This window comes from Schistocerca cancellata, chromosome 3 (assembly GCF_023864275.1).
Source record: "Schistocerca cancellata isolate TAMUIC-IGC-003103 chromosome 3, iqSchCanc2.1, whole genome shotgun sequence".
NCBI classification, from domain to species: Eukaryota; Metazoa; Arthropoda; class Insecta; order Orthoptera; family Acrididae; genus Schistocerca; species Schistocerca cancellata.
In genome coordinates, this window is record NC_064628.1 from 689,085,791 (window position 1) to 689,111,167 (window position 25,377).

The 25,377-nt window shown below is 46.1% G+C and overlaps 1 protein-coding gene across 1 annotated transcript in view; it reads left to right on the forward strand.

The window, feature by feature from the left end:
- LOC126175671 (SLIT and NTRK-like protein 6) overlaps positions 1 to 25,377 on the forward strand; it is a 107,741-nt gene that overhangs the window by 73,901 nt on the left and 8,463 nt on the right. Inside the window, exons 3-4 of the mRNA XM_049922595.1 lie at positions 7,070 to 7,483; positions 20,670 to 21,056. Coding sequence (XP_049778552.1) covers positions 7,070 to 7,483; positions 20,670 to 21,056 — 801 coding nt within the window. The remainder of the gene's footprint in view (positions 1 to 7,069; positions 7,484 to 20,669; positions 21,057 to 25,377) is intronic.

Consider the following 25,377-nt stretch of genomic DNA (forward strand, 5'->3'; position numbering starts at 1 on the left):
TCGTTGGAGGCCTGGAGATTGATTTGATCTTGTGTCTTTTCAACAGGCGGCTTATCTTGCTCGACACAGAGCCACAGAATGGCAGCAAAACAAGTTTCTTTTCCTGCTCTTCGTCGGTGGTCTTATTCTGATATTTCCCAGAAATCACTTCTTTCACTTGATGGGCACTGTAGCCGTTATTCCTGAAAACTTGGCGTAGGTGGCTCAGTTCATGGGGCAGGTTATTGTCGTCTGATATTACTCTTGCACGATGTACCAATGTTTATAATATTACCTGGAGTCTACGAAATACCTTGTGAGTATGGCCAGAAGTATATCGGACAAACAGTGCGCACTGTGGAACAACTCAGGAAAGAACATGAGAGGTATTATCGCCTACGCTGTCCAGAGAAATCTGCGTTAGCTGAGCATGCGTTAGAAAACGGTCACCACATAAAATTTGACGATACCTCTGTCGTGGCTCGCACTAACGGCTTCTAGGACAGTTTAATAAAGGAAGCTATTGAAATAAAAATAACCGCAAACACCCTGAATAGAGACGGTAGCTTGCAGCTCAGCGCTGCGTGGGATCCAGCGCACGCGCGGTTGAAAAGGGCACGTCGAACGCCGACTCAAAACATGCCCACATATGGCAATGTCACGGGCACCAGTGACGTCACAGCCGACAGCTAGCGTATATAAGGGCGCACCAACAGCCCTCTGGTAGTCATATCACTTGACAATGGCCGGCCGAAGTGGCCGAGCGGTTCTAGGCGCTTCAGTCTGGAACCGCGCGACAGCTACGGCCGCAGGTTCGAATCCTGCTTCGGGCATGGATGTGTGTGATGTCCTTAGGTTAGTTAGGTTTAAGTAGTTCTAAGTTCTAGGGGACTGATGACCTCAGAAGGTAAGTCCCATAGTGCTCAGAGCCATTTGAACCACTTGACAATGGTCAAGGTGTGCTTGGCCGAAAGCTCGTGTAGTTTTAAGCACTTGACGCGGTTGGAAACACGAGTACATTTTATTTAAGTTTCTAGTTGTTCTGAAAAATGGTTCAAATGGCTCTAAGCACTATGGGGCGTAACATCTGAGGTCATAAGTCCCCTAGACTTAGAACTACTTAAACCTAACTAAGGACATCAAACACATCCATGCCCGAGGCAGGATTCGAACCTGCGACCGTACCAGCAGCGCGGTTCCGGACTGAAGCACCTATAACCGCTCGGTCACAACGGCCGGCTAGTTCTCGTTTCTGCTATTTCTCATTGCTTTCGTCTTTCTTCGATTTACTCTTAGTTCATATTCTGTACTCATTAGACAGTTCATTCCACTCAACAGATCCTGTAATTCTTCTTCACTTTCACTGATGATAGCAATGTCGTCAGCGAAACTTATCATTGGTATCCTCTCACCTTAAATTGCAATTCCCCTCTTGAACCTTTCTTTTATTTCCGTCATTGCTTTTCCATGTATAGATTGACCAATAGAAGCGAAAGGCGAAATTCTTGCCTTATACCCCTTTTAATCCGAGCACTTCGTTCTCAGTCTTCAGTCTTGTTGTTCCCTCTCGGCTCTTGTATGTATTGTGTATTACCCGTCTTTTCCTATAGCTTACCCCTATTTTTCTCACAATTTCTAACATTTTGTACCAGATGACATTGTCGAATGCTTTTTCCAGGTCGACAAATCGTATGAATGTGTCTTTATTTTTCTTCAGTCTTGGTTCCATTATCAACCGCAAGGTCAGATTTGCCTCTCTGATGCCTTTAACTTTCCTAAAGGCAAACAGACGATCATCTAACACATCCTGAATTTTGTTTTCCATTCTTCTTTATATTATTCTTATCACCAACTTGGATGTTGGATGCAAACCGTTAAACTGATTGTGCGATGATTCTCGCATTTGTCGACTCTTCCCGTCTTCGCAACTGTGTGGATGATATTTCGAAAGTATATCGCTAGACTTATACATTCTACACACCAACGTTTTGTTGCCATTTGATAAATTCAGAAATTCTGTTGTAATGTATTCTATCGCTTCTGCCTTATTAGATCTTCAGACGTCCAAAGCTCTTTTACATTATGGGTGTCATACTTGATCCCCTATCTCTTCTACATCGACTTCTGTTTCTTCTTCTATCACATCATCAGACAAGGATTCCCCCTGAATGTACTCTTTCTACCTATCTGCTCTCTCTTTCGCATGTAAAAGTGGTTTTCCCATTGCATTCGTAATGTTACCACCCTTGCTTTCAAACACACTGAAGTTTGTTTTGACTTTATGTTCGCTGAGTCAGTCCTTCCAACAAACATTTATTTTCCGATTTTTAACATTTTTCACGCAGCCATTTCGTCTTAGCTTCCCTGCAATTCCGATTTATTTCATTCCTAAGGGACTCGTATTTCGGTATTTCTGAATTTCCTTGAACGTGTTTGTACTTCCATCATCGATCAACTGAAGTATTTCTCCTGTTACCCATGGTTTCTTCGTAGTTATCTTCTCTGTCCCTGCGTTTCTCTTTCCAACATCCATGTTTGCCTTTTTTAGAACTGTCTATTCCACTTCAACTGTAGTTCCTACAGAGCAATTCCTTATTCCTTCAGAGAAATTCTAGTGTATCTCTTCATTCCTCAGTAGTTTCGTATCCCACTTCGTTGCGCATTGATTCTTCCTAAAGTATCTCCAGCCTACCCTTCATCACTACTAAATTGTGATCTGAGTCTATATCTGCTCCTGGGTACGCCTTCCAATCCAGTATGATTTCGGAATCTCTGCCTGATAATGATATAATCCAATTGAAATCTTCCTATATTTCCTGAGCTTTTCCAAGTATACCTTCTCCTCTTGTGATTCTTGAAAGGAGTATTCGCTATTCATAGGTGAAATTTATTGCAGAACTCAGTCTTGTTCCTCTCTCATTCCTAGTATCAAGCTCCTACTCTTCGGTAACCTTTTCTTCTACTCTGTCCCCCACAACCGCATTCTAGTCCCCTTTGACTATTAGATTTTCATTAATCCTTACGTACTGAATAACCCTGTCAACATCCTCACATACTTTCTCCATTTCTTCATATTCAGTTTGCAACATTGGCATGTACATACTAACTATCGTTGTCGGTGTTGGTTTGCTGTTGATTCTGATAAGGAAAAACCTATGACTGAACTGTTGATAGTAGATTTCTTACTTTCCTATTCGTAACGAATCCTAATCCCTCCATCTGCTGCTGTTGATATTACACTAAACTCATCTGACCAGAAATCATTGTCTTCTTCTTGTCCGACCCTGGTAGCTGAGTGGTAGCCGGCACGGTAGCTCAGCGTGTTCGGTCAGAGAGCCGGTTGGCCTCTGTAATAAAAAAACTGAGTGGAAGGATCATCACCGAACTTGAACAGGATGTCTTGCGACGTCCGCAACGACCAAACACAACGATCAATAACAAACAAAATGCAAAAAAAAAAAAAAAGAAAAAGTGGTCAGCGCGACAGACTGTCAATCCTAAGGGCCCGGGTTCGATTCCCGGCTGGGTCGGAGATTTTCTCCGCTCAGGGAGTGGGTATTATGTTGTCCTAAGCATCATCATTTCATCCCCATCGACGCGCAAGTCGCCGAAGTGTCGTCAAATCGAAAGACTTGCACCCGGCGAACGGTCTACCCGACGGGAGGCCCTAGTCACACGACATTTACTTTTTGTATTGTCTTCTTTCCATTTCACTTCACTAACTCAAATACATCTAGATTGATCTTCTGCATATCCCTTTTCAGATATTCTAGACTCTCTACCACTTTCAAACTACTAACATTCCACGCCCCGACATGTAGGACATTGTTGTTTCATTTGTTACTCAATCTGTTCCGCATGGTCCCCTCCCCATTGGCAGTCCCCTCCTGGAGATCAAAATGGGGGACTATTCCGGATTTTTATTGCCAGTGGATAGATCACCATGACACATTTTCAATTACAGGCCACATGTCCTCTGCAAACACATTCAGTGGTTTCTATTGCCTTCTGCATCCCCATGCCATTGATCGTTCCTGATTCTTCCTCCTTTTACGAGAGCGTTACCTACGCTCTAAGGCAGGATAGGTTGTGATCTGTGGTGGGTCTGACAACAGAGTACATTGCTGGTGCAGGCTCAAGTGTTTCAGAGCACATGGTTCAGCGCACCCTGATGAACATGAGGCTCTGCAGCAGAGGACTCACGTGTTTCCACGTTGACCCAATGACGTCGTCAATTAAGATTACTCGAACATTAAGCACTGAATCGTCGAGATTCCACTGTGGATCAATGGAAACTCGTCACCTAATCGGATGAATCAGATTTCTTGTTACATCAGGCAGAGCGTCGTGTGTGGACAAGCCGTCACCCAAGCTGCTCGAATCTTGTGCAGCATCACGGGCGCAGATCAGTGGGGGTAGTATGTACTGGGGGACGTTCACGTGGGTTTCTTTTGGAGCCGTGGTGGTAATCGAAGGTACTGTGACACCTGTGGACTAAGTGAACATTACTGTAGACCACCTGCAACGCTTCATGCTCGATGTCTTCCCCGACGGTAGAATAACAGTTGACGCCACAAATCAGAATCATGCTACAGGAGACCACCTGCATCCCTTCGTGCGTGATGCCTTCCTGACGACGATGGCATCTTCCAGCAGGATAACGGTCTGTATCACAAAGCCAAAACAATGCTATAGTGGTTTGAGGAACATGATAGTAACTCATACTGATGTTGGCTACAAAATACGCCCCACCTGAACCTGATGAAATGGATCTTGGACACTATCAGGCGCCTGTTGCGCGCCTATAAACGAACAGTCCCTAATTTAAGGGAACTGCGTCACCTGTCCTTCGGCATCTGGTGCTACATACCCTGGGAAACCTACTAAACACGTGTCGAATTTACGTGACTCAAAATTTCTGTAGTACTGAGTTCCAAAGGTGGACCAATACGTTGTCAAGCAGGTGATCGTAATGTTTTGGCTCCCCAGCGCATTTCACTGATGCTGCTGTGACGTTGTTTCTGTATGTATTGGCATAATACAAATAAACTGCCTATTGGCTTCTGTCTCGGGTTCTTCGGCCGACGTTCATCTAATGATTTTTCTGACGTTTCGCCAGCACGTGTGGCTGGCATTGTCAAAGCTTCACCCTCCATTGCCGATGATGAACTGGAGCCGAGCTCGCGGCCGCAGACTATATGTACCTGGCGCGCCAACGTCCGAGGGCTTCTCTGCGGTCATTTCCGGTGCGGTTCTCCTCTTGCTTCGCCGACACGGAAGTTCTGGCTGTAGAGAAGCACTATCACACGCGCTTGTTCAGAGAAGCTGTAGAAATACAAAAACACGCGAACAGTTTGAACAAGAAAGAGGAAAGCCTTAAGGTAAACGGATCCTGGCTTCCCGTACTGCAGCGAACGACCGTCGCAGGTAGCAAGAGGAGAACCGCACCGGAAATGACCGCAGAGAAGCCCTCGGACGTTGGCGCGCCAGGTACGTATAGTCTGCGGCCGCGAGCTCGGCTCCAGTTCATCATCGGCAATGGAGGGTGAAGCTTTGACAATGCCAGCCACACGTGCTGGCGAAACGTCAGAAAAATCAAGTCTAACGAAAAATTCTGTATGTTACCTAAATGACGTATGCAGCAACATATAATGTAATACGTTATGAACTTTCTTAAAGAGCGGATCGCGGGCGTGCGCGCGGTATGCGGTCGCGAATTAAAGGCAATAATTTGTGGAACTGAAATTATTTAGTCAGGGGATAAATTTTAAAAAGTGATCGACCGTAAGAACCTTGACAAACTCGATTCAGAAAATTTAATTGCGTGAGTGTGGTTGCAGAGCTAGTGTGATTTGGATCGTAAGGATAATCTTGATTGTGATTAAAGTACAATTAAGCTAGTGATATCACTGTGAACTTCATTTAACCTGCTCATATTAATAACAGTACTTTTGTGGGAGTTTTGATCAAAATTGTGAGAATTGTAGATAGGGCACGAGTCAGCACATGGTTAGGGACTTTCTCGAACTGGCGCTTGTACTTTGGGAAACCTCCGTCTCACATTCTGATAGCCTAGCATGCATGCAAGAGAGCTGCCGTGAAATTTGGAAAGTAAGTTTGGTAGGTGAGAAAGAGGCACTATCAAACTGAAGCCATGACAACGAATCGTGAGTTAAATCTGTCGCTGAAAGCATTGCCCGCGACAGGCACACTCCTGGATCGAGTCCCCGCCCGGTGCACAGTTTCAACCTGTGCGCTGTACAGTGAAAGATTATCTCTAGAGCCGGCCGCGGTGGTCTAGCGGTTCTGGCGCTGCAGTCCGGAACCGCGGGACTACTACGGTCGCAGGTGCGAATCCTGCCTCGGGCATGGGTGTGTGTGACGTCCTTAGGTTAGTTAGGTTTAAGTAGTTCTAAGTTCTAGGGGACTTATGACCTAAGATGTTGAGTCCCAAAGTGCTCAGAGCCATTTGAACCATTTGATTATCTCTAGAAATAATTACTCGCCTGTTGCTGGGGGGTTTCTCCGCAATACCATTTCTCCTTATGTCTTGTGACCTGTCTGAGACTCAACCCCGAAACCTGAACAATGTGTGGTAGCACAATATAATTTTTCAGGTGTATTTAGCGGCATCTGTGGATAATATCTGCTGGAGAGCTCGTATCAAGTTTGTAAGCTAAGAGACAGTTGCTGCTAGAACTGAAGATGTGAAGATGAGTCGTGAAGTGTTCCCGGATAGCTCATTAGTTAAGGGCACCACTTGCAAAACGGAAGATTCCGGTTTCGAGTCCCCGTCCAATACATTATCTGGCAGGAAGTTTCAAAATGGTTCAAATGGCTCTAAGCACTATGGAACTTAACATCTGAGGTCATCAGCCCCCTAGACTTAGAACTACTTAAACCGAACTAACCTAAGGACATCACACACAGCCATGTCAAACCTGCGACCGTAACAGGAGCGCGGTTTCGGACTGAAGTGCCTAGAACCGCTCGGCCACAGTGGCCGGCCGGCAGCAAGTTTCAAACAAAAGTATTTAGTAGGGCAGAGAGATCTGCGGAATAATTCCACACTTTGTATTAACTCCTGCAGGTTATGCACATGAACGGGGTGGGCCTGGCGTCCATAACGACCAACGCCTTCGACCAGCTGCCGGACTTGTGGTCGGTGAGCCTGGAGCGCAACCACCTGTCGTCGGTGCCGCCCTTCGTTTTCGTGCGGAACCGGCGACTGCACTACCTGTCGCTGCGCAGAAACATGCTCACGGTCCATCCGGGCATGCCATTGGTGGGCGCCAGCAGTCTGGAGGTGCTGGACGTGTCCGAGTGTGGCATCGACGCCGTGTACGAAGCCACCTTCCGCCCGCTGCGCAAACTCCGCCAGCTGCACCTCGAGGGCAACTTGCTGAGGGTTCTGCCAGCTGGAACTACGGCCCAGGTGCCGCAGCTCGTCCGCCTTTTCCTGCAGCGCAATAATTTGATCTTCTTTCCCGGCGATGCCATCAAGGTGAGTGTCATATGTCCTTATATACCGCATTATGCAGAATTCGAGTTTCTCCAATCATACGAAATATTCAAAAAACTTAGGCTGCATTCACAGCGGCACCGACAACAGTTATCAGACGCCGTCGTCAGAGGTCGTCATATAACGTCGGCCGACAGCGTGGTCACAGTGCGAACGGTCTCCGTCAATTTTTGGCGGGATCAAGGTGGATAGGTTAGGTTAAGTAGCTTAGAATCTATTCTGTGTATGAAGTAGGTTAGATTTTAATCTCTCTGCAAGGAGGCGAGTGCTGCACTGCGGCTTTTGCTCTTAAAAGGAATACTGTACATTCTGTTATCAGTTACCGGAGTTTGCAGACAATTTTTACTAATATATAAGATGACGGGTTAAACAGTCTGTTCAAGCCAAGGCACGCTCCCGCCTCTGTCTCCTCAAGCTCCTATCCGGCCGTACTTGGGGTCTGGACCCCTCCACCATCCTCCATACCTATAAATCCCTCATTCGTCCTATCCTTTGCTAGCCCACCCTGCCTGGATCTCCGCTCCCCCTACCTTTTACAAATCCCTTCAGATCCTAGAACGCCATACTCTTCGCCTCGCCTATCGCATCCGTCTCCCCTCCGCCACGCGGATCCTGTACGATCTTATTCCCTTCCCCCACCTCCTCCTTTTCCTCGAACGGATACAGATCCTCTACACCTCCCGTAAACTCGATCCTCCTCACCCGCTGGTCTCTCCCATCCTCTCCCGCCCCCATCCGCTGCCTCGCCTGTACTTCCACGTCCCACCTGCTCTCCATCTCGCCACTCTCCATACCCTCTCCCAAGGTGGCTTCCGCCAGCTCCCCCTCCCTGATGATGCCCTCCTTCCCTCCATCTACCTCTCCTACCATCTTTGATCCTCCCTCTTCCTGTGCTTGTTCCTATGGGCACCCTCTCTCCCTTCTCTCCCCCTTCCCTCCCTCTTCCCTTTCCCCCCACTCCTCCCCCGGGCTTCCCCTATCCCCATACCTCCATTCCTCCTATCATCTCCTATGCCATTGGCGTCTTTTCCCTCCCCTCTCACTCCTCCTCCCCCCTTCTCACCTCTTGGCAGGTCCCCGGACTCGCACACGCTACGTGGACATTCGCCCGCCGGAGATCATCGCCATCGTTTTCTCGTGTGTGTGCCATCATGTATGTGTTTAGTGTTCGCCGTCACGCTCCTACGTTCACCGTGCCGTCGCAGTCGTCAGTGTTTGTGCGCCGTACCAATGTGTTTCAGTGTATTTTTCGTCGAGTGTGAACGGCTCCATGTTTTTGTATTCTGTGTCTACTGTTTTTTGCCCGTCAATATGTCTATTATGTGTCTTCTTAATGTTTGCTCATTGTCCACTCTAAGGCTGAAGAGCAGCGTAGGATGCTGCTGCCAGCCTACCTGTTGTGCAGGTATTAAAATTACAATAAAGGAAAAAAATAACGGTCTGTTACACAATTGAGATAACTCGTGGTCACTTTGAAAAGCAAGATTAAAAACACTGTTTTGCTGTATTTATTTAAATTGCTGCAAGAATCGTCAGTTAGCCTTCAGTGACTGTCATTCACTATATATGTGAAAGACAAGTGTAAAGTTTAGCGTAAGATATTCTGGACGCCTAAAGCACTGAAGAGTGGAAATGCTTACTGTACACCACATTTGCAAACCACTTCACATAACAAGATCACCACCCTACTGGCATAAAAACGCCAGTATGCAGTATTAATAATTTATAGACAGCTAATGCTAAGCTCCCACAACGCTAAAAAGATCCACTACAGGAACTATGAACATAAGATACGCCACCCGTCTCACACGAATAAATTTTTTTTTAATTTTAATTTACGCTGAAATTTCAAGTAAATATTTTGCCTACTTGTGGTTTCCAATTGGCCTGTGAGTTAAGTCCACAGATCCCGAACTGTATGTTGATTGTGATATTTTCATCCGTAGGATGCCACAAACTCAGTTTCTTGGACTAAACTTATCGTTTTCTCACACTCCATATTTCGTGTGTGAGAATTTCGGTTGATGTGGCCGAATCAAACAAACTGAACTGAGCTTCACCAATTATCGTCCGACGTCTGTACGCTCGGCCGATGTCTATCGTCGGCCGGATTCATCGGGAATGCAGACGCTTTATATCTGTGACGACCATTAATCTTTCGACAGGTGAACATCTAGTCATTTTCAAGGTACAAATTCGTCGAGAGAGCGCTCTCCGGAAATTCAAATCCTCGATATGCCGGCCTACGCCGACCGAAAATCATAATATGGCATATGATGAAAAAAAAACAACACACACACACACACATATACAAAGACGCACGCACATGCACGACCACCGTAACATCTAACGCCACTACACAATGAAAGATGATCAACACCAGATATCATCGATAATCAATATTAACTACCAACGAGTGAGTATTACCTCTCCGTTTGTCGTTCCACCAGAGAGAGCACAGCATTCCAAGCAAAATTCAAGCCAAAACCTCGTCTATGTTTATAAGATCATCTGCTATTTTCATCTCTGCAACTTCCATAACAACATTATCCCAACAGCTGGAGACCAAGTTCTGCAATACCAGATTTGCTCCGCTGTTTTAAGCGTGTGTAACGCCAGAGCGCTATACACCCGTTCTCTACCGTCCTGGTGGTGTGAGTGACGTGTGAGGTGTTACATCTTCATGTGTTACCGGCCTTAAACAAACCAACGCTAAGAGTGCACGAAACCATCAGGGAATGACAACAGTGAAAAATTGTGCCGAACCGAGATTCAAGCCTGGATTTCCTGCTTTACGTGATACTGGAAACGTACAATTGAAACGTTCTCCCATGTACGCGTATTACATGACGTATACGAGTACAGGTTGTGACGCAGGAGCGACGACATATGGAAGTTTGGGTTTGGCCGTGAGTCGTGCACGGATAGCCAAAGCGGTTAAGGCGACCGCTCGTATAAAGAGGGGAATCAGGTTTCGAGTCCCGGTCCGGCATAAATTTTCTTTGCCCCGTCGTTCCCCTATATAGCTGATGGCTGTTCGTATTCGCAGCTGCGAATACATGAATACATTTCACATGCATGCATGCCCGAAAGAACATTGAATCGTTCTTAACAATACAGATACTGCAATATCGTAACAACCCTAAAAGGTTGCTAAACTTAGATTGTAGTCGAAAAAACACTTCATGCCGTATTTCCGTAGAACATGACCAATCCTGTTTCATATGCTACCCGCGTAAAGCAAAAAGGTCGACTTGATATTTTTATCAAGGAAGCAGTTGAGATTCAATTAGTAAGTGACCTTATAAATAGATAAAAAAATTTCAGGCAACTGTCAATAGCATCGACATGCTTGGAGAGATCCATGATATACACTGTGCTGGCTTACAATACATTTATTCACTACTGGTTTTGATCATGGACCATCTACACAATGGAAAAATATCTGTTGCGACAACTTCACATGATATACATGCTGTTTAACTAGGAAAATATACGCCGTTGCTGACTTGAAAAAGTAAGAAAATCAGTACTTAACGCCATAATAGAGGCTTAACCAAGCGGAAAATAACGTTAAAAACAACCTTCTTTATCTAATAGTACACCACGTGCCACGCAACAGTACTACTAGTGACCGAGCGAGGTGGCGCAGTGGTTAGACACTGGACTCGCATTCGGGAGGACGACGGTTCAATCCCGCGTCCGGCCATCCTGATTTAGGTTTTCCGTGATTTCCCTAAATCACTTCAGGCAAATTCCGGGATGGTTCCTTTAAAAGGGCACGGCCGACTTCCTTCCCCGTCCTTCCCTAATCCGATGAGACCGATGACCTCGCTGTCTGGTCTCCTTCCTCAAAACCAACCAACCAGTACTACTAGTAAAACTCGACCTGGTGGGAAGATTACCGTCGCTTATCATGTCCTACAACTCCTACAAGTTACCCTCTGTAGTACTGGTTTAACAAATTCATGTGGTCCACGAAATTAATGGCCCCTGCGAGTTCCGGCTGGAGATTAATAATTTGTAGCGGGTGGGTTTAACCAACAGGTAAAAATTTGAAGGCAACAGATAACACAATATTTTTTGAGAATCACTACAGAAGGCCCCTGTGAAGGGCTTAAAATACAGCATAGAGCATTTATTCACTTTCATTTGTCGACCTAGCACGCAACTGAAGTTGTGACTAACTTTCACCTATTCTTTATGATGAGGGGAGGAAATAATCAGTCGGGCTATAGATTAATTGATATTTATTTAATACCTATGGCATTTCAATAACTAGGCATGTATCTGTTGGAATATATATCATCACAATTGGTCTCTCTAGATAATAGGATTTCCTTTCGCCAGGTAATTATTGAAAGGGAGAGGGGAGCGCAGACCTAGCTTCAGTGGAATTTTGTGCAGGCACACAACTGTACTTAAACCCATGCAGTCTATTGATATGGCGTTTAATCACTACAGGTCGCGCAAAACAAGATCAGCAAAGACACTAAACGCGAACTCGGTCAGAACCAGAACGGAAATGCGTCTGCCTAAATATTTCAGTTTTCATAGGGTAGGCGGGGGGAGCATGGTCCTGACTATGACTGCCAATTTTGGTTTAATCCCCTGTTCCGAAACAACAGCACGTTACTGAGAGGGGGTGGGGGTGGGCGGGGGGAGAACATTTGCTATCATATGGTGGGAAAATTTTGCAAGCCTTTATGCCATCCTTGGGCATTAAAATCTGAACTTTTCCTAGATACAAGAGTTTAACTCGTCTACTGTACATTTTCAGACCGAAACTGCTCTTTACCAGTGTGGCGGTTACTCTAACCGACCACGTGTGGCGGGAAACCAAGTAAATAAAGAAAACATGGCAAAAATAAAAAAAATCCCCCAAAATATTACTGTGGAAGAAACACCACATTAAAAAACATTAAATGAGTTAACTTCTGTTACGCACAGAGCAATAATACAACCGTGAGCTTAAGGCCCATGGTGCGTGCCTAACGAAGGCAAAAATGCAAAGTTCTTACTGAAGTTTGTCTAAATTACCAAAATAAACTCCCTTATGGGGGCTTCGTGGTAGACTCACACCTGATTTCAACATCTGGACTTCAGTAACGAGCGGATCTGAGACATTCTAATACCTATGTTCATATTACCATAAGACGAAAGCTGTGTGTTCCACGTCAGCCCAGGGCCGCTACCCAGGAACAAACGGACCTGCAGCCACATCGCCTAACCGTTGCTCGTTCAAAAGGTGGTGGAGGGGGTGGTTCGCCAACCTAACAGAGCCAATACTTGTGCCTTCGCTACCTCTCTCACCTGACTTGCCCACTTTCTTTGCCAAACTTGTTCGCGTTTAGGGTTTGGTACTACCCTACCACAGAACCACTCTACTCATGCAATGCTACAACCTCTGACTAAAGCTTTCTGCTCTTTCACATAATTTCTCGTTCATACAGCCCAGGCTGCACAGGGGAAAGGATGCAGGGAAACGGGGCACACACGAAACAAAATCAATAAACAAATAAATAAACACCGCTTAGTCCCTTCTCTCCTGCTTGGTACCCCCTGATTCACTCTCACTATAATCCTCCTGTACCGGAATTTACTGAAAAAAAATGAAACGTGACAACAAGTTCTGTTTCAGTATCAGAGCTTCATCATGCACGCAAAGTTTGACCACTCCCTTACAGCTGGCCGTCTAGTGCGCCACCTTGCCTACTTATGGTGAATTTTACTCCGTGTGAGGTGGGCTTTAGAATGCTCAAAAGTTGTCAGCCTGGTGCTAACATTATTGGACAGCAATCATGCTTCTTACACACTGTATGAATCTGTATGCACACCAGGCAGACATACCAAAAATACAGACTCAACTGAACATGCTCTGTGTTGTGGACAGGTGTTATTGCAGTACTGGCCAGGTGACCTGTGGAACTCATTCGGTAATATGGCAAATCTCTGCGTGGGAAATATTCTTCTGCGGGAGATTCCTCTTCCTGGCGACAACGGGATGCCTTGAGTGATGTCCTGGAGGCAAGCTGCGCTGTTGGTGTGCCGCAAAAGAAACGCCATAGGTTGCCGGTCATTATAAGCTATGGTTCCTCGCTTTATGATGCCCATATCTAGTCCTACTGCTTGGTACTCTCCATAATCGTCGTTCCCTCATCAGAAGCAGCATTCGAAAACGTCAATTTCTAACGCCGAGGCCCTCATCATGAAACACAACTTTGCACCAGCCAAATCTAGAGTAGCGTCTCTCGCTGCTGATGTAATTTACAACAATGAATACCTTCTTTTACAGTTACGGTATTTACTAACCATCAAATATTAATACAACTACGTAGCTGGAACCTCGCATATGCGAAAATTTAAAGCCCACAAACGAAGCTGTCATTTCAAGTTCCAGAAGTTCAGCGTCTATATCAGGATGCAGTCAGTGACACTTGATGATAATGTGAGCAAGCTGAGAGTGTTACACAAACATAGGCCAAGGTAACAATGATACCTAAAGGAACTTTTTGTCAAGCTGACGAAGTTCCGCAGTGGTACAACACGGCGAGGTGGCAAATTCGGATTCCAGCAGGTTGGAATTATCGTCCAGCGGCAAAGGATGGTGGACTCTGCGTAGCTGGTGACGACTTGCTTGCGGTGGCTGCCCAGAGAGAACACTATTCTTCCTGCTCTGAAGCCGGCTATTTGGCCATTTTTCTAGTTCCCATGGCCTCAGACTTGCGGCCGGCAGTAATGTGGCATTAACTACCGTCGCTTGTAGCTGAGCTGTTAAAGCTGCTAAGATATTCATGGTCGCTGACATCAGTATCTCTCCGTCCAACGATGGCAAAGATATAAGGACTACACCATCCAATGGCGAGATGGTAACAACTTTCAGAGAAAAGCTGAGGAGTGGCACTCTCCTTTTAGAATAATTTTCTGTTTTTTTTTTTTTAAAAAACTTTATTGATACAGTACAATACAATTAGAATTATACAAATAACCCACCACGTAAACTAATTAGTGGGCCTTTAATTATTACAATAACAAATGCAGCTTATACTTTAGTTGGTGGCTAGCACTATTGCTGTGGACAAGGCTGCAAATCTGTTAATCTACTCTACAAATACTAGTCTATACTGCAGCGTCAGAAGTGTGCCAGTAGTACCACAAACCTACTATTTGTGGCCTGCCCACCGAGCTAATCCCAGTGGACGTGCCCCTGGCATTGGCCTGGCCCAAGTTACTTTGAGTCGCTGCACTCCCTAATCGTGTTAATGTTGTTAGTTTATATCTACATTCTAATTTTTACTTCTAATACCTAATATCTAAATGGAAGTGCTGTAACGGGTAGATATACTTTTGATACGCCTCCCTCCATGATCCTGAAGTGCAGCGGATCTCGGTCTTAACGGCAACCTGCCATTCTGCGCCCGCCGGTACTGAGCAGGTGCACCTCGGCCTTTATCGGTTTTTGTTCATTGACCATTATGGTCCCTAATGAATTCCCTCAGGTTTTTCCGTGATACCTCGTTTTCCAGTGTGTTTAGCACTTGATAGGTATCAGCACGTCGCAATAGGGAATAGGTGTCTTGATTCGGTAGTTGATGTCTCAGTTCAGTCCCCACGTCGTCGTATATCGGCCATTCATAAATGACGTGGTCGGGTGTGCCGTCTTGAGCGCCAGTCACACGCTGGTGTTGCCCATTTCCCAAATCGATATAAGTATGTCGGATTTGGTCCATGCCCTATGGGGCTATGTCCATTAGACATCAAGATACGGGAACAGGTAGCATGGTACCGGATCCTCAAAGGGAAGGTTGAAAAGACCAGGTAGATCATGGGGGCACAAGTAGACGACAAATTTGCTACGAGTATTAGAAGAAGGGGGGAGGAGCCAGGGCAGGAGTCATGGAAGAATGAGAAAACGGGGTGAAGGGTATTTCAACTGCTGCCTAATATTAAGGAAAGACTACAGATGGGTTACTTCGAGTCAAGTAGTGGTCTTCTGCACTTCCTTACAGGAATTTATTTTAATTTTTTCTCTGGCCAGGTTTACTGTCGTGGCGAAAATCTGCTGTACTTTCGTGACGTCTTGGCAGGGCATGGGTCTTAGAAAGACCGCGGTGTCTGGCCGTTTGGAGACCTTGACTAATGTGTCCTTTGTTGACTGGGCTTTTGGTGCTCTTTGTGCAGCCACGCCAGCCCATGTTTTGACAGGTTCTCCAATTCCTCAATTCGACCTTCTAGATTGCCATTCACAATGCCCATGCCGCCAGCTCATTTTTGATGGCCTGGACTGCAGCTTGACTAATTTTCCCGTTTTTAGTGCTTTGATCAAGGATCCTTGTATGCCTATTTATAATGTTATCCTCCATTGCCTGATCCAGGCCATTTTGTGGAGAAGGATCGGCTAGCATCGAAGACCTTATGGCAGCACCGGAATCGCTTGTCTCTTCTGTAACCATTATGTATTTGACAAGCGAAAAAAGATTGGGAGCCACGTCTCTTACTCCATACCAGCTCCTCTTTCATGGGGGTAGGGACTAACTGCAACTCGCCCACCCCTAGACCAAGTACCTCTCAGAGCTGCCGGGTTCAACACGCCGTTTCCAGTGCACTGGTCCCCTTCACACCCTGCACTGGAGAAGCGGATGCACCTCTCGCCCCTTGGCCCCCTACTAGCCCGAGCTTCCACATTGCAGCCAATGACCCACTCCTACTTAGGTGGTGCGCCGGTCACCCAGTCGTTCGGAGGTCTGGGTCCATCTAACCTAACCTGGATTGCGTTACTACCTCCCGGGCTTGGCGGAACACGCCTCGGAAGACCAGAGGCGCGGTGAGGCACACTTGCCGACTTGGAACAAAATCCCACGACGGCAAACCAAGCCACCGGCAGCAGACACACAGATTGAGCCGTGCCCAAGCATTCTGGGGAGCAGCGGCGCCAGGCAAGCGTAGCACGCTGCACCCGCCCTCCATCCGCCGCTCGACCGAGGAGGGGCTCATGTTATGTCCCTTTTGCGCAGCTCCCCCTGCGCGACGCATCCTTTGCTTTCGCCTTGGGTTGGCAGACTTGTCCAAGACGTGAGGAGCTGCGGCGGCCAGACAGCAGGAGCCCGGGCTCGTCGCTAGACTCGCCCTCACCTCCGCCCGGCCGCCGCGGCTCAATTTAGGAGAGACAGATGGTGTGACTCTCGTAACGCTGCTTCCCCTGCGCCACGCGCCCTTTGCTTTCGCCTCGGGATGGTGGCGTTTCAGTTCCTTCCTTGACACACGACAACTCTCACCAGTCAATGCAGCCCGGAGATGTGGAAGGATGTTAGCCCGGGTCTAATATTGTGGAGTTTGACATCAACGAGATGGTGCGGCACTCAAACCCGAGTTACGTTCCCCAGAGGGCCTCCGCACGTACTGGGGGATCATGACCGACCATGTCTCACCCACCGATTTTGATCATTCACGGTGGGCCAGTGCGGACCAGCCAGAATTGGACCCAGTTCAGGGCTAGTTCAGAAATGTTCAAATGTGTGTGAAATCTTATGGGACTTAACTGCTAAGGTCATCAGTCCCTAAGCTTACACACTACTTAGCCTAAATTATCCTAAGGACAAACACACACACCCATGCCCGAGGGAGGACTCGAACCTCCGCCGGGACCAGCCGCACAGTCCACGGCTAATCCCGCGCGGCTCAGGTCTAGTCTTTTAACGTCATGCATGGACAGTCCTTCCCGTCTTAGCTTCATCCCATCTAAGGAGGCTACTGAGCGCCAGGGCTACGTCCAGGCCACGAGATAGGACGTTGCGTTCCATGAGAGGGTCTCTGGGCGGCTTAGTTATGGATGGCAACACACCTCCCCCTAGTGGCGCCACGCAGACCGCTTTCCCGCCGTTTTCTGTTTGTCCCTGTTGACAATCTGCTGGTAACTTTGGAGCTTATTTGCAGAGTGACCCCATGCCATTAGTAATGACTGTCAATCTATTGTGGCGGTCCCGTTGTGCGCCTCTATTCTGCTGCCACCTAGGTCTGATGTGATGTGTGTGCTTCGTCCTTTGACTATCAACCGGCATGTAGCGGGACTTTGAATTCCGCCGCGCTGCACTCGTTCCCTCAGACATGAATTGTGCCGTCGCAGCGGTATGAGCGCTCGACGGCAGAGAAAATACTAAAATTGTAACTCTTTTTTGTTTTTCTATCCGTTTCTTGATTGTCTCTTGATAGCCGAAGCTTAAGGCAGACGTGATCTGATGAAGACGTTAAAAAAACTTATTAGCTAGTCTTGATCTGATTTCAATGTGTAGATATATTGTGGAAGTTGTTAAGAAATTCGGAGGATGGAAGTAGCAAAGTAAATTAAATTGCATACAGTATCAAGATGATTTTAATTGGTATAAATTAGTGATTCCTGGACGATTACAAGATTTCGGAGCAGACTTTTCACGCAGAATTGAAGGAGATTTTTGAAGACCTGGACGCCGCACGAAAGAAGACATGTAAACCTGGTAAAGAATGAACTCTAAGCTACGCCATTTCCCCCTGTCAGTTACATTTTGTTATTCTCTGTTTCTTTTCAATAATTTTTGTAGTGGAAATTGGTTTAATTTTTTGCTCAAAAACGCCACAAGGACCACCCCAACTACAGCTTTTCTATAATACGAAGTCCGATCTGCATTTCTTTCTTTCCTTCCCTTTTTTCACGGTCATTTACGATTTAAAAAAGAAAAAACCATTTTCACTTACGATTTCTTCCCACATTTTCAACCTTTTTTTTCCTTTTTCTTTTCTTCTCTCTTTTTCTTTTTTTTTATTAACCACTACAAGCAACAGTGATATGCAACTGATAACTGTTGTCCAACTTGTTGGAAAAGTATTCTGAAGGATCATCTTTACTAATAGATGCTCACAATTTGTACTCAACTATATGCACTTCATAGGTGAAGTGTTCATCAACCTGGTTCAGGGATATGTACAATGCTTCAAATTCCTGTTACGATTCTGTAAAAAAGGACCATTTTATATGCAGCAGTTATGGGTTCACCAGTTTTCTGCTCATTCGTAATCTCCTCATTGCCCACACCATGGTGCTTGGATTATTCTTTTCATTGTCCTCTGTCAGTACGAAGGAAAGTTGAAGCTTTATGAATTCATTCAGCTTTGAGTAGTGCACTGCAACGAAATACTAGTAACTGCTGTGGGGGAGGGGGGAGGGGGAAGGATCCTGTGCAGAACAAACATTCGCTTCTGATAGGAATATTTGTGAATCTTCTTCCATTTCTATTGGAAGCTGTTTGAAAACAAAAAACACTCAAAGGAATTATTGATACTGGCTACAAGTGGACATTTATTGAAATCAGTAGGAAAAGTTTGAAATTTGTGTCAGATCGGGATTCTAACACGGATGTCCTGCTTAGGAAGATGCTCTGACCACTAAGCCGTCCACACGCAGTGGTCATAACAACTGCACCTACTACCCTAGCACGCCTCTCGTCACACCTAAATCTTCAACTTACCCACACACTACTAATGTAGCGCTCCCGGCCCATTATTCTCATTACTCGCATTGCTCCGATTTCTGTAAGAGTTCGAGCCTGATGGTGCGTCCTCACTGAAGAGATCGGTGGGCGTCATCGCATTTATTACACGTATATGTCCAAAAGAACAGACACAATTTTGTTCACATTGATACCCCTGGGCATTGAGTCAAACAGAGCTTCGATGGCGTATATAGGTACAGCTGTCCATTCAGCTTCAACACGATACCACAGTTCATCAAGAATAGTGACTGGCGTATTCTGACGAGCCAGTTACTCAGCCACCATTGACCAGACGTTTTCAATCGGTGAGAGATCTGGAGAATGTGCTGGCCAGGGCAGCAGTCGAACATTTTCTGGATCCAGAAAGGCTCGTACACGACCTGCAACATGCGGTCGTGCATTATCCTGCTGAAATGTAGGGTTTCGCAAGAATCGAATGACGGGTAGACCCACGGGTCGTGACACATCTGAAATGTAACGTCCAGTGTTCAAAGAGCCGTCAATGCGAACAAGAGGCGACCGAGACGTGTAACCAATGGCACCCCATACCATCACGCCGGGTGATACGCTAGTATGGCGATGACGAATACACGCTTTCAATGTGCGGTAACCGCAGCCATGGTCTCTCGGATAGTCCATGCTGCTGCAAACGTCGTCGAACTGTTCGTGCAGATGGTTGTTGTCTTGCAAACGACCCCATCTGTTGACTCAAGGACCGAGACGTGGGTGCACGATCCGTTACAGCCATGCGGATAAGATGTCTGTCATCTCGACTGCTAGTGATACGAGGCCGTTGGGATCCAGCATGGCGTTCCGTATTACCCTCCTGAACGCACCGATTCCATATTGTACAAACAGTCATTGGATCTCGACTGACGCGAGCAGCAATGTCTCGATACGATAAACGGCAATTGCGATAGGCTACAATCCGACCTTTATCAAAGTCTGAAACGTGATGGTACGCATTTCTCCTCCTTAGTCGAGACATCACGACAACGTTTCACCAGGCAACGCTGTTTGTGTATGAGAAATCGATTGGAAACTTTCCTCATGTCAGCACGTTGTAGGTGTCACCACCGGCGCCAACCTTGTGTAAATGCTCTGTAAAGCTAATCATTTGCATACCACAGCATCTTCTTCTTGTCGGTTAAATTTCGCGTCTGTAGCACGTCACCTTCGTGGTGTAGCAATTTTAGTGGCCAGTAGTGTATATGTAATTAAGGCGATGACGGCCATTGATCCCTTCAGTGCCGATGCACACCGTGCTAGAACTTTTATGGAAATCGACCAAATGCCATGAGTTGTGAGGACAATAGGCAAGGAGCATTACATCAGTAGCGTGTGAATAAGTTGACGATTTGGGTCTGACAGGTGGCGCTTCTGTGGACTTGCAATGACCACTGTGTCTCGATGACTTAGTGGTCAGAGTAGCTGCAGTAAGCAGGAGACCTGGATTCGAATCCCAGTCCGGCAGAAACTACTTTGCCCATTTATCTCACTCACAGCCAACGTCTGTAATTGGACAGGGCCGGAAGAAGAGACACCACATTCGTATTTAAATATAACAGTTTGGCAGAATGTTGCAGCTCAGTGGGTCACTTGTTCCAGCACGTTTTTCGACTGAGTGTGGTGTTACCACGTTACAGAACCTGCCGCAGCTGCTGGAGCTGCGGCTGGACGGGAACAGACTGATGCAGGGCCCCCTGGGCCCGCTGCAGGCGCCCAAGCTGCAGCGGCTGTCGGCGGCGGACTGCGCGCTCCAGTCGGTGCAGCCCGACCTGCTGGCGGCGGCGCCGGAGCTGCGCTACCTGGACCTGCAGGCCAACCGCCTGCGCACGCTCTGGCTGGCCAACGAGTCGGCCGAGGCGCACCTCGTGCTGCTCGACGTGGAGCGCAACCCGCTGGAGTGCGACTGCGCGCTGCGCGACACCTGGAACTGGGCCGAGGAGCACGTGGACGAGGCCATCGTCTACTGCGGGGAGCCGCCGCGGCCCTGGCAGGACGTGCAGCTCCACAAGCTCGACTGCGACAAGGTAACGGCGCTCGCCACTCCCCTCTCGAGACACATTTCAGTAGAAGCGTTCGTACGAGACGCGTTCAGTAAGTAATGTAACACATTTTACTTTTCGCCGATTTTGGTTGAAAAAAATGCGTAGTTTGTTGTGGCATATCGTGCAATATTGCTGCTTCAGCCTCTATAGTGTAATCGCGTTCCGATAGGTGGCAGAGCTTCTAACAACCCTACCACAACAAAGGTCAGCATTTAATAACGATTGTGGTGTTGCTCGCGCTGCTAAATACTGCATTTTCGGGCAAGTCACATTATGTGGCAGGTGTCATTAGAGCACAGTTCATAAAGTCATTGCATGTAATAATCAAAAAACTAGGCACTCATCATTTTGTGTTTCCCATGCTGGTCTAATCGTAAAATCATGGCTCAATCGTTGAAAATCTAGGTTGTTATGATTCCAAGCTCGGATGCAAAGAGGCCTAGGTTTTATCCTGCTATATTCAAAAGTTTAGTAGATGCGCTTCACAAAACATTCTTCAAGATTAAACCTTTCAAAGTTAGCACAATAGTGATGCAAAAAAAAAAAAAAAAATCAGCATTCCGAATTTAAGTTACACTTCTTTTTAATTGCAATATCACGTAAACACACAAAACATCACTTCACAATACAAAACATACTTGAAACATCTTCCTCACAGTCACCGTTAAAGTTCACATTTTATAAGCGGACTACAATACGCATCTTTCCTACATTACGTCCAAGACATCCGACTCTCTGACAACTTAACAACTCACTGACTATCGCTTACGCGCCCAAAAATCAGAGTTACAAGCACGTCAAAGATCATAGTGACAAAAGAAAGAATACACATAAGAATAATATCATTGCAGTATAAACATATCGATGTATCACAAATGAAATCAAATCTGAATGTTGTCTCAGAAATATGTTAAGCAGTTAACAGAAACACAGTAGAATATAGCTGGTATCGAGAGGTTCAGGTGAGATGCCGTAATGGTTGCGTAATTCAAGTACCATCACAAGCTGTAGGTAGACTTCAAAATGTGCGTCTGTAATGGAGATGTGTTCCAAGCAGGGAACTTTCATTGTGTTTCTTTTGGCAGAAAACCATGCACTTCCAGAATTTCTGCAGAGACCTGGCACTGAATAAGAGAACGACTAGATGTTGGACAGGCAACGGCCTTCCCGCTGTGGATACACCGGTTCCCGTTAGAGCACCGACGTTAAGTGCTGTCGGGCGTGGCCGGCACTTGGACGGGTGACCACCCGGGCTGCCATGCGCTGTTGCCACTTTTAGGGGTGCACTCAGCGTCGTGATGCCAACTGAGGCGCTACTCGACCGAATAGTAGCTGCTCCGGTCAAAGAAAACCATCGTAACGACCGGGAGAGCGGTGTGCTGACCCGACGCCCCTCCTATCCGCATCCTCATCTAAGGATGACACGGTGGTCGGATGGTCCCAATGGGCCACTTGTGGCCTGAAGACGGAGTGCTAGATATCGGATGATACGTCTGCCGTTATCGCAACAAGGTCGCACAAACCTGTCCACACACGGCTGTGACCCCTGTAATGTTGGAACGTGTGGACACTCTCATTTAAGATGATCGACAAACCAAACTCCAATACCTCGCTGCTCAACAGAATGTCTGTGTTTGTAGTGATGACACACTCGTCCACCTCTTTGGGAACTCAAAGGTGTGTGCCACCTGGGTTCCTCACCACTTAATAGAAGACCACGAAGAGCAACGAAGAACCATCTGTATGAAATTGCTTGGGCTTTATGAGGCTGATCGTGACAATTTTCCGTCAAACATTGTCACAGGCGATGAAACATGGATTCATCACTTCGGACTGAGGTAAAAACGGTAATCAATGGACTGATGGCACACCACCTATCCTCTGGGGAAAAAGTTCAAAGCTGCAGATACAGCTGCTTAAGTCATGGCGACGGTCTTCTGGGACTCTGAAGGAGTTATTCTGTTTGATTTTCTTCCTCGTGGGGCAACGATCAACTCGGAAGTGTATTGTACAGCCCTCGGGAAATTGAAAAAACGACTCCAATATGGTCTTCCCCACAAAGATGCAAACGAACTTCTGCTTCTCCATAATAACTCAATTCCTGAGAAACCTCACAGAACTCCACTGGCGTGTTCTTCCTCATGCACCCCACAGCGCAGATCTCACCCCCTCCGACTTCCAGATATTTGGGCCAATGAAGGATGCACTCCACGCGAAGAAGTACATGGGTGATGGGAACGTTATTGATACAGAAGACGTTGGCTCCGACGTCTACCAGTGGAGTTGTACCACGCGGGTATATGAGGTGCGACAATAAAGTTATGAGACTGATTTCATTTGCAAGATGTGGCAACCCTGCAGGCTTGCGTAGTCACAATATCTTTGACCTTGGTCTATAAGCTGCTTCTAGTCCAAGCGGCACATCGATGCTTAGTCATGAGTTGTGCTGTAGTAATTTAACATATGTTTGTGTCTCTCGTCACGGAAACGGAACCGCATAATACTGTGCAACGATATGCCATTTCTTTATGGGTTGCGTTTGCGTGAAAACACGACGACAACTTATAGTAAACTTCAGAAGGCTTTTGGAGAGGAGGTTATGTCAAGAGCTCAAGTTTTTCGTTGGCATAAAATGTTTAGAGAAGGCAGAACGAATGTTGAAGTCAAAAGTGAAATGCATGCTTGTGTGCTTCTTTGATTCCACGGGAATTGTTCATAAAGATTGGGTGCCTCCTGGACAAACAGTTAACCAATATTACTAGAAAGAAATTTTAGAAAGACTTCCTAAAAGAGTTCTTCTTGTCCGTGCCAACATTGCTGATAATTGGATTCTGCATCACGATAATGCAGCATCCCATACTGCTCTGTCAATACAGCAGTACTACCACATCCATCTTATTCACCAGATATCGCTCCTTGCGACTTTCTTGTATTTCCAAGAGCCAAAACGGCGGTCAAGTGACACCATTCTCAAACAACACAAGATGTCCAAGAAGCTGTGACGAGGGTCTTGCAGGATATTACAGAAGATGAGTTCCAGAAATGTTACCATGAATGGCAGAAGCGCTGGAAAAAGTGTGTGCAATCAGAAGGGAACTACTTTGAAGGAGACAACACTAAACTTGACTAAAACGGTAAGCAACATTTTTTTTTTCACATCAGTATCATTACTTTATTGTCGCACCTCGTACATGCCCTCCCTGTGAGGTTCCGTAAGCCTGTAGCACTGCGGAGATTATGTTGAAAAATACAGTTTTGTAGCCAAAAGAGTGCGGAATGATTTAGTGTATTTGAATCCTGAATAAAACCAACCTGCTTACAGAAAAAAACGTGTTGCATTACTTATTGAACGTCCTTGTATTTAAATGTATATCAAATTCCATATTTCACAGCTAACTTCTGTAGAACAAAGTAGCACGAAAAGCAAACTGTCTCGAAAATGACAAAAATTCCAGAAATTTGGAACTATATTTCACACAGGATACATGCCAGTTGCTTATGTGGTGAGCCTGCCCAACTGCACAGGATTACACTCTGACCTGAAATATTCCAGACACATGAAGCCACATACTTCCAGATTGGCCACATATGTCACCAACAGCAAATCCAAGACTGTTTGTAAATTCAGTGGTAGAACCAGCAAACCACAATCATTTGTGTGATGGTGGGCAAAAAGGACAGACCGTCCACTAAAGTGGGAAAAACAGTATGACTGACTTCCCAAACTAAGTGAAAACGACTGAAAGAAAAAGCATTCCCCTCATTTACATGCTCACACAGGCAAAGTCTTCAGACATGGATTCACTAAAGAGAAATGTTGACAATTGTGAGTTCATCCTTCGGTTTTATATTGTGTAAGATACGATTTCGTCAACGTTGTGAGAGTTTGATGCTATTGCAGATCCTATACTAATTGCATGCGACAAGTTCTTCTCAAATTTTTGGACAAATACTTTTTAAACGCCATATTTTTCTGAACTGCAGTTTCTTGGATGTAATACTGAAGGTCTTACATAAAAAGTATAATTATTATATTAATTTATTATATATTATATTGTTATTTTTATTAATATTAGACACATCTGTGACATGTTAAAAGCGGGTGACCATAATTTGTTTCCTATGGAGGGAGACCGGGGGGGGGGGGGGGCAGTTGGGGCCAGTAACACACTGTATCCTCTCCCTCTCCCTCTCCCCCGAGAACTATGCGTTTGAGAAATGCTATTTTCTTTTTGCTTACAAACGTAAGTAAGCTTTTTACAAAAAATTTATCTGTCTGTGAGAAAAACTTTCTCCTCGTGTA